The sequence below is a fragment of the Lepisosteus oculatus genome, chromosome 11, assembly GCF_040954835.1.
Source record: "Lepisosteus oculatus isolate fLepOcu1 chromosome 11, fLepOcu1.hap2, whole genome shotgun sequence".
Classification (NCBI taxonomy): Eukaryota; Metazoa; Chordata; class Actinopteri; order Semionotiformes; family Lepisosteidae; genus Lepisosteus; species Lepisosteus oculatus.
The window spans coordinates 17092849-17111114 of NC_090706.1; the positions used below are offsets into that span (position 1 = coordinate 17092849).

Here is an 18266-nt window from a genome sequence, read left to right on the forward strand (position 1 = left end):
GCAACCCAGCGTAACCATTTGGCTTGGACAGGGCAGGGTCCAACGACCGCTGGGCTGGCTGACTTTCCTGACTGGAAAGCAAGGCATTCCCTGCCCAGCAAAGAGAACACAAACCTCTGAGTGCTTTGAGGATAGAAAATGAAATATGTCCTTTTGCTTGTTCTGTTAAAGTAGGCGCATTTGAGATTAACTATACTGGAGGTGCAACCCTTAAGATAACATAATGGCAGCAAAGGAGCTCTGAAGAGTTCTCAGCCAGCTTACAGAACATGGGTCACTGCCCCGCTTGCCATAAACATTTTCAGAGACTTTCAAAGGGAACTGCTGCAACAGAAGGAATACACAGAAAAAATCCAACGGATACTGGACCCGAGCAAGGTGCATTTCTGTTAGCTCATAACATCGAAATTCCCATTTTCTTACTTGCAATTTCTCAGACAGGAAGGAGTAGAACGAATGTATCGAAAGGCAACGAGATCGGGAATTGCTCTTGGAACAAGGCAACGGATCACTCATAGGAACTGTACATAGCGCTTTGAGAAGCCACCTTTAAAGGCGCTTTATAAAATAACGTTGTTCTTTATTACACAGAAACGAATGAATCTAAGCCCTGGGAAAGAGGAGGGCCAGTTCTGAACAGAGTTTCACAGACCTAGCCCTACCAACAAACAGGAAAACCTATATTACTCCTAGCATATCTTGACAGAAAATGAAGGTATTATAGTCAGCGCGGTACATGACAATGCAATCATAGTGAAAAGGGGGAAGTACACACCAAAGCATTTTGTGAAAGCAAGGAAAGGGAATAAAAGATTATTTTATTTAAAACAAGAAGAACAGGGTGGCATAACAAATCCAGGACAGCGCTGCATGTTGTGTTTGTGTGGTGTGTGTGCCAGGCACCCTCTGTATGCAGACCCAGCAAGCTGCCTATGAAAATCTGTAGCCCACACGGAGTCTGCCCAGGGTGGCATCCTGATGCCAACAGCCCCCTCCCCCCCAGCACACACACACCACCCACTGCATGCCAACCCAGGGCTGAAGGGCTCTCCACAACAGGCCGGCCCCAGACCTTCTGCTGCCCTAGATAGCTATTTCTGTGCAAACCCACTCTACAGTGGATGGGGGGGTCTTCTTTAAATGTGTCGAGGCTCCAGCTGTTTGAGATGCAAAGATAAGCCCACCCCCCCCCTTCCCAAGGCCTGCCTTTGCTCCTTCAGACTGCCTTCATACACAGTTTGTATATCGCTACTTCCATTCGACCTTCCATTGACTTTCATGTATTTTTATTTACTGTCATTTACTCTGTGAAATTAAACTCTACATGGGGTGAAAGCAGATCCCAAATAAATGGTTTTGACACTCTTTAAAGGCAGCACCTTATTTTTGCTTAAAAGTCAGTTCACATCAATTTAGTAATAACAGACAGAGCGGGAAGGCAGGGGTTAGGATGAGAATTGACAGTGATTAAAGTAACTATGATAATTGATCAATATCAACTATAATAATAGTTATCAATATAACTACTGCAAAATTAGACATCAACTGTGATCAGTATAGGTGCCATAAGCGGGATGTTGAATAGCTGCTCTTGGTTGCATAAGAAACAGTAAAGCATTATCTTCCACGTAACGTGCTGCAGCAGTTATGTTATGCATGGTTACACAAAACCATTATTTTTTTAATTTTGGGGGGATAATAACCTTTCTTGTCTTCTTATAATAATAATAATAATAATAATAATAATAATCATCATCATCATCATCATCATCATCATCATAATCTTTATTTTATATAGCGCTTTTAAAGGTGGCTTCTCAAAGCGCTTTACAGGATGACAATAACAATAAATAAGAAGACTACAACAATAAATAAGAAGATTTCACAAGATAGGGCACAATTATAATTACAACAATACAACAATAACAATAGAGGAGACCGTGGAAGGTGGTATTAAGAAGAGCAGAGGGGTGAAGAATGGAACCAGTAAAGTAAAGGCTTTTCTGAAGAAGAGGGTTTTGAGTCTGGATTTGAAGGAGTTTAGAGAAAGTGACTCTCTGATGTCCTTGGGCAAAGAGTTCCAGAGCTTGGGGGCATAGCAGGAGAAGGCCCTGTCGCCCATACAATGTAGATGGGCTTGGGGGACAGTAAGGAGGGCAGAATTTGAAGAGCGGGGGTTGCGAGGTGGGGAGTAGTGCGATAAAAGTTCAGACAGGTATTGAGGTGCCAAGCCATGTAAAGCCTTATAGGTGAACATGAGGATTTTAAAGTCTACGCGGAATGTGACCAGAAGCCAGTGCAAGGACTCCAGGATAGGAGTAATGTGAACACTTGCACTAGACCTGGTCAGGATTCTGTTTGCTGAATTTTGGACATACTGCAGCTTGTTCAGAGTAGATTTAGATACCCCAGGGAGTAGAGCATTGCAGTAGTCGAAAAGATCATCATTCTTATGATCTGTACCACAATTAAAGATAAAGTATGACAAACACATGAGACCTTGACCTTTTACTCCCTTATTTTTTCTTAAATTGGTGAAATATTAAAATGCTCAGTGGCACAGTGGTTAGCATCTCTGTGTCGCAGCACTGGAGGCCTGGTTTCAATTCCATACCAAGGGTGCTATCTGTGTGAAGTTTGCATGTTGTCTCCATCTTTGTGTGGGTTTGCTCTGGGTGCTCTGATTTCCTCCCACAGTCCAAAGACTGCATGTGTCTGTCTGTAGCTGTGTGTGCCCTGCAATGTCTAACCTGCCTTGCACTCATTGCTTTCTTCCTTACACTGGCTCACGTGACTGCACACTGTGTGACACATCTATTTTTGCAACACAGTGAGGTAGTTTGCTTACTTACTTGGAACTGGAAAATCTGGCCTGTATGGTTTCCTCAATGATCTAATTTTACCATATGATTGGCTTTTGAGCCCCTGAGAGACCCTGGGAAATAAATTTGGAATTTAAAATAAAGCCATCAAAATGTGAAGGAACAGTGGGGATGACACAACCGTGAGAGTTGTGATTTTCCAGAAAAAGGGTTATTCCTAAATTCTTGGAAATGCAAAAAATTAAAAAAGGATTCAACCTTTTCACTGCAGAAATGTTTTTTTCTTCAACAAGTAATGTGCCTAGAACATCATGAAATTAATGCTTGGAGAAGTGTTTGATGAATACGGCCCCCTGATAGTTACCAGAACCTTTAGATCTGCTGACTGCTCTGAAAATCCACTTGATTTTATCCAGACAAGGTGCCTGATGCTACAGTGCACAGAGGCTTCGGTTTTGTGTCTCATGAGAACTGACATAAGGAGACTCAAAGAGATTCAGTTCATGCCTCTAAGTTTTACACACTCCAAGCCAGTGACTGACACATGGCTCGGTAAAATCAGACCCCCTTCCCCTTACTCCACCTCAAACAGGTATCATGAAAAAAAACAGTCCGCCCGCAAAACCATGCCTCGCGCAATAACATTTCTAATCAATTTCTAGCTGCCCAAAAGGATCCACTTCAGCCACTTTAACTGACCACGGCAGTGCCGCCCCCACCCGGGCGACACCTGGCAGCCCAGCAGCTGCGCCACCGCAGTAGATCGGGCAGGGAAGTGAAAAACTAGTGCGGCCAAGTGTGTAGGCAGAACCCTTTGATTAGCGCCCCTACTCTTGTCAGACATCTTTAACATCCAAGGTCAGGAACTTGGTTAAAGTGTCACGTGAAGGACAGCACCTCGTACACCACAGTGTGCCCAACCACAATACTGGGGAATCGGTCAGGAAACTCTGGTCCAGAAAAAGGAGAGCCACCTACGTCACCTGCAGCAGGAACCTGGTTCTCCCTGGGGGACTGGTCTGCCATGCCACCCCTGATACAAGCCTGCAGAACAATCCACAGTGATCCTTCTGGAAGCAAAAGCCTATGAGAGGTGTAAAAAAACAGCAGAAAAATAACTAAATGGCTGCAGCATAACATGAGGCTTTAGAACCCCGCTGCACTCTGACTGTGGTGCTGATCATAAGAGAACAACAAAGGTTATTCATCCCTATCAGCTCACTGGACTGACCACAGTTTATTGAACCTCTGATCTAATCTAGATGTTTTTTGAAAAATCCCCTCAAACTCCACTCAGATCTTTTTTTTCAGGATGGCTTGTTCCAGTCAACTACTATTCCTGGTGGAGAGTGAACCCCTTAATCGATTTTAAGGGGTGTGACAATTTCCTTTCTGATTTGCATTGAGGAGAGAGCTGTCTGGATACCGTTGTGACTAAAAGAGGATTTGGAAATCTGTAAATTATCTTTACACAGCTGCCTGGGAGGCAGTCTTTCCCTGTGGCTTCCAGAGCCACCCATATATTATTACTCAAGGAGCGCGAATGGTAAACCGCTGGCGGAAAAGACTATCACACAGTTAGCGTTCCCCAGCTCTGGCAGTGCCCGAATCTTACGCCGCTCCAATGTAAACAAGCCTCTCGCGCTCAAGGAAATTAAAGATTCCCCCAGTATGACGATTACACAGCACCGAGAAAAAACGTCACTCAACGGGGATTACAGCTGGTGGGTTTTTTTTAAGAGCGCCGCAAAGCCTGCTTTTGGGCACAGCGTGCACTTAGGCGTCAGGAACAATTGAAATCGAGGGCCGAGTCCAGCAGAACTGAAAATGCCCTCCGCTGTTTGTCAGCTCGCAAGCCTGCAGAAAATGGGCCGCCATCACGCGTGTGTAAATAATCGACAAAAACGTATGCACATCATACACACGTAATACATGTGTATAAATGCTGCTGTGTGAACGTCACTGCATTAGCCTGGTCTTTATTAGTGCTTTTCCTGCTTAATGACACAAATCATTTTTATGCAGACCTGTACTGAGGTAAATTTCAGTCATGTGTTTCAAGACAAAAGTTCATCTAGATAGATCTGCAGTACAAAACTGAGTCTTTTATCTTCACAGATGTGTAGAGAAGACCTGACAATGAGCAAATTACGTTTGACTGGCATGTGTGGGAGATTTTTCTTCTTACCTCCTGTATCAATAACTATTAAAATATAATACTTCATTATAACGTTTTAAGGTTAAATATATGGTACCTCCTGATTGTGGCTTCTACACAGCAGCATGGCTAAATAAGAAAGTGACCTTGACCATTTGCTCCCTTATTTTTTCTTAAATTGGTGAAAAATTCAAATGCCCAGTGGCACAGTGGTTAGCATCTCTGTGTCGCAGCACTGGAGGCCTGGTTTCAATTCCATACCAATGGTGCTATCTGTGTGGAGTTTGCATGTTGTCTCCAGGTTTGTGTGGGTTTGCTCTGGGTGCTCTGATTTCCTCCCACAGTCCAAAGACTGCGTGTAAGTGTCTGTCTGTAGCTGTGTGTGCCCTGCGATGTCTAACCTGCCTTGCACCCATTGCTTTCTTCCTTACACTGGCTCACGTGACTGCACACTGTGTGACACATCTATTTTTGCAACACAGTGAGGTAGTTTGCTTACTTACTTGGAACTGGAAAATCTGGCCTGTATGGTTTCCTCAATGATCTCATTTTACCATATGATTGGCTTTTGAGCCCCTGAGAGACACTGGGAAATAAATTTGGAATTTAAAATAAAGCCATCAAAATGTGAAGGAACAGCGGGGATGACACAACCGTGAGAGTTGTGATTTTCCAGAAAAAGAGCTATTCCTAAATTCTTGGAAATGCAAACAATTAAAAAAGGATTCAACCTTTTCACTACAGAAATGATTTTTTCTTCAACAAGTAATGTGCCTAGAACATCATGAAATTAATGCTTGGAGAACTCTTTGATGAATACGGCCCCCTGATAGTTACCAGAACCTTTGGATCTGCTGACTGCTCTGAAAATCCACTTGGTTTCATCCACACAAGGTGCTTGATGCTACAGTGCATGGGCCCATGTGCACAGAGGCTTCGGTTTTGTGTCTCATGAGAACTGACATAAGGAGACTCAAAAAGATTCAGTTCATGCGTCTAAGGTTTACACACTCCAAGCCAGTGACTGACACATGGCTTGGACCACAAACCTCCAAAGCCTCTTCACAACCCCCCTATTCTCAGAATATACCTGAAGACCCTTTTGCAATTCATCCCTGCACCTTCATTGAGACGAACTCTCTATTTTCTTATTCCATCACTCTACATGTGAAGCTTGTCAACCATCAGGTTTTACAGATCATCAATGTTTTGGGTTTAGGTCAGATGGAATAAAACATCAGCTTTAAAAATGATTCCCTTGCTCATAATGGCAAAACCTCTTCCTGGACCACTGGCTCGCCTGCTCTTCATGAAGACTGCTTGACGTGAGTCCGTGTTTCTTTGCAGCAATCAGAGAAAACAGCTATTTAATGACCCCGCTTCTTTGATTGGTCCACAACACCAGTCAGGAATTCAACAGCAAGCTGTGCACCCCAGGGGTTCTGGAGGAGTGCGTCTGATAAAGAGGAAGGCAAAGAGAAACGTTTGGAACAGCTCCTCAACGCTGGACACCGACAATGCCTGCCTGCCTGCCTTTCGATCAACTCAAGGCAATGCTTCGCACATCCAGGTGAGATGAAAACAAATGCAACTAAATACAACTCACCTCAATCAAGATAACTCAAGCGTTGCTTAAATTGATTAAAAATGCAGTTATCAGCTGCTTAATTAAAATTGGAGGGATGAATTCGCCAAATTGCATCCAAGGGAAGACAGACCGAATTAAATCATCAGCTGCGAATCATTGCGCTCCTCTGTAAAAAAACAAAACTGAACGTGCACTGAAGATGCCAATCTGTCACGCTACACACGGACCTGCCAGAACTCCTTTCTGTTAATAGAGCCACAAATCACAAAGAACAGCTATTAAACCCCGGCGGCGAGGGCTTCCGCTGGGCTTTAACCCTCTCTGGGACCACGCAGGATGAGCAGAACGCAGGCTAGGAAAAGGAAGAATTCCCTTCCACGCTGAAGTGCTCCACTTAACCTCTACCCTTCCCAAAGCAATCCTTTCGAGAGAGCATCTGGTGAAAGTGCGGTGGACATGATGACCTTGGAGTGGGAAAGAAATGACTGCACGTGTGGCAGATGCCAGCCCCTGACATGCAAGCCCCTACTGCAGGGACAGCAGCAAGAGGAACGTGGATATCATTACTGTCACCAGCGTTTAACAGAAATGTAATAACCAGATACAACACTCCAGAAAGGCCGTCTGAACTAGAAACTGGTATTACAGATCCATCAGTGACTCCAATGAATGGTCACTCATTAAGTTCTGTTGTAACAGTTAAGGTATTTTTGCTGTCGATGTGCTTTACGTCAAACTCTAGCATGTTTTACAAACACCCTATTCAAATCATCTTACTGTGCTTTACAAACTGAAACTTAATGCTTTAGGAACAGACTCTATCAAATTGCTGCATATCTTTAAAAAAAAGGCATTAACACCCAATTCTGCAAAAGGAGGTGTTCCCAGTATATCCATAAACTTTTTTATAACATTTTGAAAAGATTCTACCATCTGTTTGTATTTTTGAAAAGTTACGGATGGCCAAACTATAAAATATGTAAAGATTTGTTACCATGCCCCCTGAAATTCCAATTACAGAAAAAGTGTGAAAAGCCCCAATTAAATCACTGCAGCAACGAAGCAGTTAATTAATTGCCTACCATCCACCAAGATCTGGCATAGAAGTCATAGCACAGCTGCCACCTGATCTGGGAGTCAGAGGTTTTCCGCTCCATTCCGGGAGCCAGACGCTTAATCCCAGCTTTCAGATCCCAGGGAAAAAAAAACACGGAACCGCGAGGCAACAGGAGTCACCAATCAGGAAAGGCAGAGCGGCACGGAGTGATTGTAATTTGTGTGTGAGAGAGAGAGAAAGGGGAGACTACCAACACAAAACACCTAACGGTCTCAGCAGCTGTGGCCGCGCGGAGCCAAGTCCCTGCCATATGTAATCGCAAACGCACCTTCAGAAACAGCCAACCAGCGCAGGACTCCGCTGTGCGCGGCGCCCCGGCGAGGGCTGCGGCGGGGCTGGTGGCGCTCGCTCTCCTGGGCGGGCGGGCGGTCTCTCTGAAAAGACAGGATGCAGCAGGGGGGCTGTCAAAAGGGATCACTCCCTCACCCCCCCGCTGGGCACTCTCTGCTCCTATTCTTGCCTCCAAACCCTGCTTTTCTTCCAAGCTGGTTTTTGTTTCTTCCATTCTGCTTTAAAGTGGTGTTTTCTACAAACAGCGCAGCTGAATTTATTTAGCAAAAGAATGGCAAAACAGGGGGCTCTTAGTGGAGAAACAGGCTGTATTCTTACATATCGACTTCAAATTTATTTTTAAATAAGACGTCTGATTTGCTTCACAGCAACACCATACAGTACCCTTTTTAATATTTGTGGAACAAATGACACCCTTTACTCATCTTCACCTAAAAGCCAATTTCCATGTGCAGTCCCTAAACCCAACCTGCGCTCTTTGCAGGGGGGCGTGGGAGGAAACCCACACAAACACGGAGAGAACACGGACATTCTGCACAGTAAGGTGCCCATGGCCCAAAATCAAACCGCCCAGCAGTGAGGCAGCAATGCTCAGCACCTTCTGATAGCAGTGCGTTTTCTCATTTGATCTTGTCCAATCTCAGAAGCTAGGCAAGGCTAGGCCTGTGACAGAAGATGTCCAAAGAAAACCAATCTGTGGCTATAAATGGTGCTGGTGGACCAGTAGGTGGTGCTCAACCCTCTAAAGCACAAATTCCAAACCAAAGCTCCCATATGGCGACAGGAGAGAGTGTGCTGACAGAGGTACGGGTCCTTCAGATAAGACACTGAAGCGATGCTCTGACCACTAAGGATCACATGGCGCCTTATATAAGAGTAGGGGTGTTAACCCTTGCCACACGTTGGCCAAACTCCACTCTGGACTTGCGCAGTCTGGTCTCCTTACATTTAAGCCTTAATTAGTGAGCAGTTTCCCACTCCTCTACCTGATCTGCCATGTAGTGGGACTGTTGGAACAGAAGGAGAGACGGTTGCAGTTTTAAGTGGCACCGTAGATAAACTGGGTTTGCTGGGAGCCTTTGGGATGAAACGGTCTAGATACTGTATTGCGCCACACTAAGTTATTTTTAATATATTTGCCCATGTATTATTATTAATGTCCTGGCTGTCGCAAGTTCAAAACCGTGTACCAGTTAGACTGGCTTCAGTTGAGGACAGAAACTGAATTAGGAATGATGCAATCAAAGAGACAGCACTTGCCAGAGAAGAGGTGAAACTCATCCTGGCCTTGGTTTACACAAGCAAGAATATCGGAGCAGCAAAAATAATCTCCATAAGACAATACTTCCAGGCCGTTCAATTAACCGTTCTAAATTATGGCTTGACTTGGATGCCGTGGAAGCTCTTGGGTCCGAAGGCCAATAATCACAGGGCGCAGTGGCATGAGGCGGGCTGAGGGGTAAGCCGAGGGCAGGGATATCCAGATCCGATGTGACCAGATGGCGCGGAGCAGCGAAGTGATCAGCTGGACTGGCAGGCTGCTTGCTTTGCTCAGCCAGTGCATGGCCTGACCTGCAAAGACTGCACAGCTGATCTCCAACCAGAGCACAGAACGCGCACACACAGGCAGGCCTGTGAATTCAGGCACGTGCTCCTCGGCACACCAGCTGCCTTCCTGAAGCTCCTGCGAGCCCTCTGAGGGAATTTCAGATTTGTTTTGCCCAACACTTGTAGACGCGAGATTGAGGTCACTAAAATCGGCCCTGAAAGACAAATCCCGATTTCAACATCCTAACCAGATAAAGAGACATGTGTGCACATACCCCTTTTCCCCCCTCAGACCATAATCTTTAACTGCAGATTCATGACCTCTGCCATAGCTGAGACACATCTAGAATGGGAACGGTCCTGTGCAAATAAAATTACTGCGATGTCAAACACAGAAAATCTTTTCAGGAACAATAAGCTTTTATGTAAAAGCATTTACTCCAACACCTTTGCTGAATCTGCAGAGTTGGGTGAGCTACATGTATATAAAGACCTACGTCTACTGCAACGCTGCTTCAAAGGAGATGAGCTTTATATGCTCATATTGCTATCAAGTGTTCACAGCTTGCCTTTGACTGCTGTGCAAGCAGGTGTACTTACGTACAGCTCAGAAGGACACTTTCATGTGCATAAGGGCACACAGTCTAAAACAAGCAATTTACTGTCTTTCTAAACTCTGAATTGACCTGGATCCAATCCATCTGTGACAAAGGAATAATGCAAATGGTAACAGTTTGATCCAAGATGTGCAGCTGTGTGGATGAAAGTCTCTGTCCAACCTGACATCCATGCCTTAGTTCACAGTACAGCAGTCAACCCTAGTCTGGCATAGAAAGAGGAACAGTGCCGATATAAAACAAAGTGGAATTGGTTCAACTCCAGACCTGGGGTGCTATTTGCATGGGGTTTGTTCTTTGTGTTTTCACATGGGTTTTCTCTGGGTGCTCCAGTTTCCTTCCACAGTCCAAAGACAGGACTCCTCTCTGTGCCCCCTGCTTGCCAGGAAAAGATCCAGCTCCCCCCACCCCCGAGTTGGGGGAAGCAGTTAGAAAATAGATGGATGGGGAAAAAAGGGTTAAAGAATACAGTTGTACCTCCGTAACGGAGACCCAGAAAAAGTGAGGACGACTTAAGAAAGCTAGAGTTCAGGACTTCTGGGAATTAAATTTCTCATTAATTACCAACTTGGAGTCTTAATTATAAATAGTTAGAAACGGGTTTACTCATGAGTACGAGAAGCACATACTGTACACTGACCTCATTAAAGATACATTGGAAATTTAGGTCACTCTGTGCAATACTAATTCCATATAATTTATAGAAAGGCACAGAGAAGCTCTGATTGCAAACACACAGGTAATGGAGGGCCAGTGTGTCAGGATGCCTTCTGGAAAGTTTGTAATGGGGGCCATTTTTTTTAAGAGTCCCTAAACAAACACTAATACTTTTAGAACCACAGACTCATTTAATTTAATTGTAGGTAACACTTCTACAAAACCAAAACAATATTCCCCAGAACTTCTGCAATGTCTCAAACACAGACGTGCTGTAGATGCACTCCCGAAAACTGACTGAAAAGATCAAATGCACCTGAAAACCTAAATCGTTTGTAAAAAGAAAATGGCAAATAGGTCTAAACAGGAATATCTGTGCAAAAGGGCACACACACAAAAAATACCCGTGCACCTACTGCTCATCCTGCTGAATAACTTTACTGCTCATGGACTGGACAAGATGGACAACAGTTGGGAGCTGGAACAGACCTGGCAGGATTATAGGGAGACGGGCAGAGCCTCGAGGGGAAGGGACTGGGAAAGCGTTCAAGGGAAGCAGCAGCTCTGTAGACGGGAGTGCAGCGAAGCTCATCGGACAGAGCGGAAAGACAATCCCCCGGGCCTGCGGTCTCTGAACGAAAAGAAAAATACATTCAAAATTAACCGGAGAGAGGAAGAGGTGTTATCACAAAGAAAAGAAAAAACTTTTTTTGTGGATTGTGAGTTCTTTCTACATGCAACTTTTTCTTTTTACGCTCTGGTTCCTTGTACACAAATGGTGGTACTAGGAGACCAAGTTCAGAATCGAACCCAGGGCCCTGTAGCTGGGAGGAGGCAGCACAGCCCAAAAGGCCCTCCTCCGCACCAAACAAGCATTCATTACTTTATATAGAGCCTTTCAAGGAAAACGGCCTTCAAAAAGTGTTGTTCAAAGACAAGAATCTGTAAAAAAAAAAAGATTCCAAGCAAAATCTAGATATCTAGATGAATGGTTGAAAAACATACAACCTTTTACACAGGCCTGTGCATCAACAGTTTCCATATGTAAGTGTACGTAAGCTAACTGCATATCCCCCACCCCAAAAAAACAACCCCAGTCCATTAGCCAGTCATTAAATCTTTAACATTTAATCATTACAGCTCGAATTTAGGGGAAAGCCAATGGGAAAACAAAGTGCATTTTTAATTAGACCTGAATGAAGGATGCGTAGGAGCACCGAACCAGCGGGGAGGGGGGTATGGTGGTAGTGGCATGGTACTTCACACTGCACCACGCAGCATCAAGGTGCAAACCCTAAGCAAGGCATATTTTATATACTGCCCACAGGAGGGTTTGATCTCTCTCTGGTCCCCATGAGGAAACAGGGCTGGGTGCCCATGTCTAATGGCTTTTGGCCAGCCAGGAGTACCACCACCAGCTCTGGCCAGCTCTGGAGCATCACTGCCCTGTGCCAAGGATAGGGTACAGGAGTCAAGAGAGGCTCTGGAGCATCACTGCCCTGTGCCAGGAATCGGGTACAGTCAAGAGAGGTTCTGGAGCATCACTGCCCTGTGCCGGGGATCGGCTACAGTCAAGAGAGGTTCTGGAGCATCACTGCCCTGTGCCAGGAATCGGGTACAGTCAAGAGAGGTTCTGGAGCATCACCGCCCTGTGCCGGGGATTGGATACAGTCAAGAGAGGCTCTGGAGCATCACCGCCCTGTGCCGGGGATTGGATATAGTCAAGAGAGGCTCTGGAGCATCACCGCCCTGTGCCGGGGATCGGCTACAGTCAAGAGAGGCTCTGGAGCATCACCGCCCTGTGCCGGGGATCGGATACAGTCAAGAGAGGCTCTGGAGCATCACCGTACTGTGCCGGGGATCGGCCACAGTCAAGAGAGGCTCTGGAGCATCACCGCCCTGTGCCGAGGATCGGATACAGTCAAGAGAGGCTTCGGAGCATCACTGTCCTGTGCCAGGGATCAAGTACAAGAGTAGAGAGAGCACACAATAAGAGGCCTTCTTGTACATCCAAAGAAAGGTGTTAGCAGAGCAATCATAGGGAAGCCTTCCTCCAGCAGTGGATCATAAAGGTTTGAAGACTGTGCATTACTTTACTGCTTCCAAACGCAGTCCTTTGTACAAATATACTGTATAACAGAGCAGTTGAAAATGTCAGTACGACAGGGTCAGCTATGCTGCAGTAAGGGGAGCCAGAAGGTTTGTTAAAATTAAAAACATGCAGGCCCCTAATTATAACTATAATAACAAATAGTACATTTTTTGAGGAGTGAAAACAGGGAGCTTGACAGAAACAAAACACGAGTTACATAAACACATTTATGAAAATGCACAGCAAGTTTTTAAGATCCTTTTGAAATCCGGACAGCTTTTTTTCTTTGTATATGCCAATATGAGAATGCGGATTGGTGAAGGAGGGTGAAGATTTTGAAATCCCCCCCCTGTCAGATATCTCCCATCACCTCATTGTATGTGTAATTGAATTCAATTTTTGTGTCCGTATACCGTATCTCTGCAAATCAGATCACAAATTGAGAGAAATTTTCATTTCTGTCCCGTGCTGCACCCTGCTGCGTGCAGGGCGGGACTGTGCTGGGAGCCGGAGAGAGGACAGCCGAGCGCTGCTGGGGCCGAGCCCACAGCGCAGGCAGAGCTCGACTCCTAATAGTTTTGTCAGGGGCAGACACCACAAGAATGGAGCTGTCAGCAATCAAACGGTTTGAATAACCTAATAAAAAATAGAAACATAATACTAACAACAAAAATGACAAATAAGCACCCTGCATATGAAACTGCAGACTGGAAAAGTGGGTCTGGAGGGGTGGGGGTAGTGAGAATGGGATAGTTATGGCATGATTGCTGTGCTAAAGCCCTGCTGGCACTAATTCCTAATTTAAGGGAATTAAAAAGCACTAGACGGGACCCTTTTGTGCAGCTCCCATTTAAAACAGGCCTTAATCTTGCAATGCCTCGCTGGGCTCCATGCTGGAACAGTGGCTCGCTGCCTATCCTAGATGACCCAGGATAATATGGAAATCACCAGAGAAACTCCTACCACAACCCCCCTCCCCAAACACACACACGAAAACACGCTCACAGGCACGCACACACACAGCTCGCCCGCAATCCCCAGCAAACATGAGCCCATCTTATGGTCTCTCTACTGCTCCCTTTTGGGAAAACTAGAACAGTCCTTGCACATGGCATGCGAGCTGCATTCCAGCCCACACAAATGCTACAACACACTACACTATCAGAGAAGTGTGAATACTTTTCCCCTCTGCACAGTGCTACACTGCACTAAATTATTCTATACTACACAATCCTAGTTTGCCTATTATTTGCTCTTCCCCCCAACTCATTGTTGTTATACAGCCCTGTGAGTTTGATTAGATTGGAATAAAATAGCTAGTGATTTATGCACAGCTAGCTAATGCACTATAGCTATACATCCAAAACAGTTATATGCAATTAAGTATTGCATCGTTGTTGTCCCCTCCACACACGCACTCCAATTCATCTGGGAAACATGTTTTTTCTTGACCTCTCCTGTCTCCCATCCCCGACACCAGCTTTTTAAATTAATTACGCTGGAAAGCCCCACTGAGATAAAACATGTGCTCTACAATGGTACCCAATGAATATCTCAGCAGGGGGCCACAATAAAGCCTGATATAGTAAATCATAGTCTGCGGTCAAATCACAGTGAGGTGTGACGCACATCAAGGAGAGCAAAGCTTAGCATAGTGGATCATGGTAAAAAACCGCATGGCAAACTTCAGTCACGCAAATACACGGTAGAAGCCTTTTGAGAAACAGTGAAACGTGACGTCATGTGACCATGTTAACATTTTTTTCCTTTTTAGCATTTTTCATTTCACATCAACCCAATTCTGAAGTAACTGGCAGCTTCTGAAGTAGGAGTGGAGAGGAGAGCATGCAAGGTGGACGAAGGCCTGTGCTCTGAGCCTTTCCTTTTTTGACAGGCTGCAAGCCGCACAGTGCCTGACAGGAGCGCCAGCGCATCTCGGGATCTTGCTCCGTCCCGGCAAGCAGACACGCAGCAGCCCTCACTAGTACAGGGCTCCCTGTTGCAAATGGTGTTTGTAATTGCAATGTGATGACCAGGCTGAGTACAGGTAAAGGAAAATTAAAGCAAATATGGCTTATTAAACAACCCGCAGTGCAGAACTGAAATCAGAGAATGCACTGCTACATCTGGGCCTGGGAGGCTCACAAAGGTCATGAGCCACCGACACAAAGAGAGTCTTTTATTTTAGATGCCACCTCTGAAATCTGGAACTGCCAAAATGATGTGATTGGGACATCTACTTTCAACATTTGTCGAGTTTTACATTGGTGGAGCAGAAACCCATCAAATAAAAGCAGAAGAGAGCCCATCTGAGGGGCATACAAGTATGAAAACGCCAAGAGGGAGGCGTGTGCGCGCGGGCTTCCCTTGGCCTGAGCTCTGTCAGCATGACAGACCCTCCAGGTTCTGCACAAACGCTGCTCTAACAGAGGGCAACCAGGGTGTTATCAGGCCTGTTACACCATGAACTCGCACACTCTGCAGCTTCTCCAGACAGGCTGGCTTTACACACGCTTGGCATTTCACCGCCATGACCCAGAATGAGCGGTCAGGGTCTTGCCTGTGATACCAATCCCCACACTTTGGATCAGGAAGTGATGGAAAATTAAAAATAAAAGAAACATAGAAAGCAAAAAAAACCACCCGAGACAGTATAATTAATTAATATTTAAAGTTTATCAAACAGGCTTCTACAGAGCTGCAGAAACCAGCACTCAGGCACACAGCATTATCTACTGCCGTTCACTGTTGATTCATCCAAGAAGAAACATCAAGCACAGCTTTGCAAGAGTTTTAGTATTTAATTAGTAACCCTGTTGGAGCAGTGGGGTGCCGATCCATATGTCTGCGTCAGGATTGTTGTGGCCTAGGGTACCAGCAAAAGAAACAAGAAACGTTAAAAACAGGGGACGAGGGGCGAAAGAGTTCCCAGCCCGCCACTCGTAATGGCGACACCTGTCTGTCTGGGATCAGCCGTGCTAATACCTCTCCAAGAGTTAAACCCCAACACCCCAGACAGCCCACCCCCCACTCACTTTCTCTTAAAATTCTTCACAAAAAAAACTACTTTTCCGTTGCATCAAAACGGCTTAGGGTAAAGTTGTTGTTTTTTTTCAAGTGCTCGAAACAAAGACTAATTTTAGCCTGAGAAACAGGATACACTGAACTTTCATTTCCCCCCCCCTCTCTCCCTCCTTCTCCTCCTCTCTACCCACTGGTTTCACTTATTAAGTTTCAAAGGTTTCTGGGCAACATGGTAAAAAGTAACCATGGCATTTTGTTGGCACACTGCTGCTCCCCTCGAAGGGACTTGGGGTTGCCATGGCATCACAGGGCACCTTATGAAGCGAGGCATTGTTGCCTGGTCCTTTTTTTTTTTGCAAGACACTCTGTGCCAGCCTTCTAAATACCCAGACCAGGGCAGCGGAGCCCAGCTCCCACAGCTATGCCAGGCTGAATAGATTATGCCAGCTCAGTTCTTAAAGGGTACCAGCCTCCTCAGTGCCATTAATGTGCAAGAGTGTGTGAGAATTGTGTGGGGTATCTAACACAGGGCTGTTTTCACCCAGTGCCAAGCTCGTTCGCTCCTTGCCCCTCTCTCTCCCTCTTTCTGGAGGCTCTACTGCCAAAAGTGCCCCCCCGTCTAGTGGTCTTTCAGGGGCCTACTTCAGCTCAACCCCACCCCCACAGAAAACACCAAATCTGACCTCTGCCCTGGGGAAGCAAATTCCACTAGCATCCCGTCCCTGTCAGCAAATCACCTCATCGCACTTGCTGATAACAGCCCTAGGCTGTGAAGGGGGTATTTAATGGTAATTGTTTAAGCTGTGCATTAAATGCTCACCAGCTATTAAGCACTTTTCACAAAGAATGCAAGTAGAGAGGGGGAGGGGGTGTATGGCGAGGGCTGAGAGGGTACAAGCTGCCAATGAGAAACTAGAGCTTTCGGGGCACAACCTACTAGACAAAGCCTAACCTGACTGGGCAGAAGTCCCAGAACGATCTTTATATATTCAGAACGAGCGACCCCCTCCTGTTCGACAGGAACAGCCACCTTCCTTTATTTAAGCAATGACCTAGCTTGAGCTTTGACAAGTTCTCTTCTTTAATTGTTTTTTTCTAAATCTTACCCAACTTGCTACTCCTTCAGTTCTGAACAGCCAAGACTATTGTGAGTTTTTTATTATTTGAATAATCAGAATGATCTTATAGGCTGCCAGGGCCTGACCAGGAGCGAGACGCAGCCAGGTCCTTAAAGTCACATGTCATAACTGCAGACACGGCCTCGGCACACTCGGGTTCGAGTCCAGGTCACTCCCACAGCCAGTCTGACCTGCCGTGTGTGCACGGGTGTGCAGAGTGTCACCTCTCCCACCTCCGTCCACCACTGGAACATGAGCTCTTCCCGCAGCAAAAGGACGCCCACACTTGGAGAAAAGACGAAAAAGAAAACCAGAATGTTTTAAACGAATCTCTTCCAGAAATTCCATAGCATAGGTGTGTCCGAAACTTAGTGGGAGCAGTTTGGTCCTTTCTGTATAAAACCTGCGTCTCATTTTTTACATCGTAGCTGGCCACAAAGCACAAAAAAGTAATCCTGTCTGAGACGTGTTTCCAGTATTACTGGGCTGGCCTAAGAGACCCAGTCACATCCCATCGTGCACTGTTCCCCAGTTTCTCTTGCAAAGGAAGCAAAAACAGATCATACTTGTGCTACACAAATACTTAATTCGTTTATTAACCAATGTACAGTCAGCAGAATGTTAGTAAAGCATCCATATTCAGACATTCAGCAGTGATATTAGGTTAGCATAAGAATTAGTAGCATTCAGACTAACTTCATCCTGTACATTTAAGCTTAATAAACATTCCTTATTGCCTCAATTGATAGTAAATTAACAAAATACCAATTTTATAATTATAACAATAATATGTTATCAATACTGATTAATATCCATCACTACCCAAAACCGGCCTTTAATTTAACAACACAACATTACTGGTTCACTTGGATTACTGTAGGTTACAGGATAATGAACAAAGACACAATAAGACTGTTACACTACGACTTGTAATTTACTTTCTCTACAAGTAGAGCTCCAGAGTAGTGGTTTGTAACCTGGGGTGTGTGAGATGCCCCTTCTGGGGGAGCAAGACACGCCCCATTTGTGTGGAAGGTACCAAAAAGAACCAAAGGGGTGGAGGCAACAGTAAAGGTTAAGATCTATGGCTCTAGTGCGTGCCTCTTGTGGCAATGTCAACTGTAAAGCGAAAGAAGAACTGAAGAAACAAGCTCATGAGCACAATAGCATCACTGCACACTGCAAAATGAAGGCAAAGGCATCCCAGCTGTTCTCCCACTCCTGCCTTGTCACA

General features: G+C 45.4%; 1 protein-coding gene across 10 annotated transcripts in view; it reads right to left on the minus strand.

Annotated features, from left to right (window-relative positions):
• Positions 1–7740, minus strand: part of nfixb (nuclear factor I/Xb) — a 202478-nt gene extending 194738 nt beyond the window's left edge. For all 10 annotated transcript variants that reach the window (XM_069195841.1, XM_069195837.1, XM_069195842.1 and 7 more), the window contains exon 1: positions 7651–7740. In XM_069195841.1, the coding sequence (XP_069051942.1) occupies positions 7651–7725 (75 nt within the window). In that variant the 5' untranslated portion in view covers positions 7726–7740. The remainder of the gene's footprint in view (positions 1–7650) is intronic.
• Between the last annotated feature and the right edge of the window lie 10526 nt (positions 7741–18266).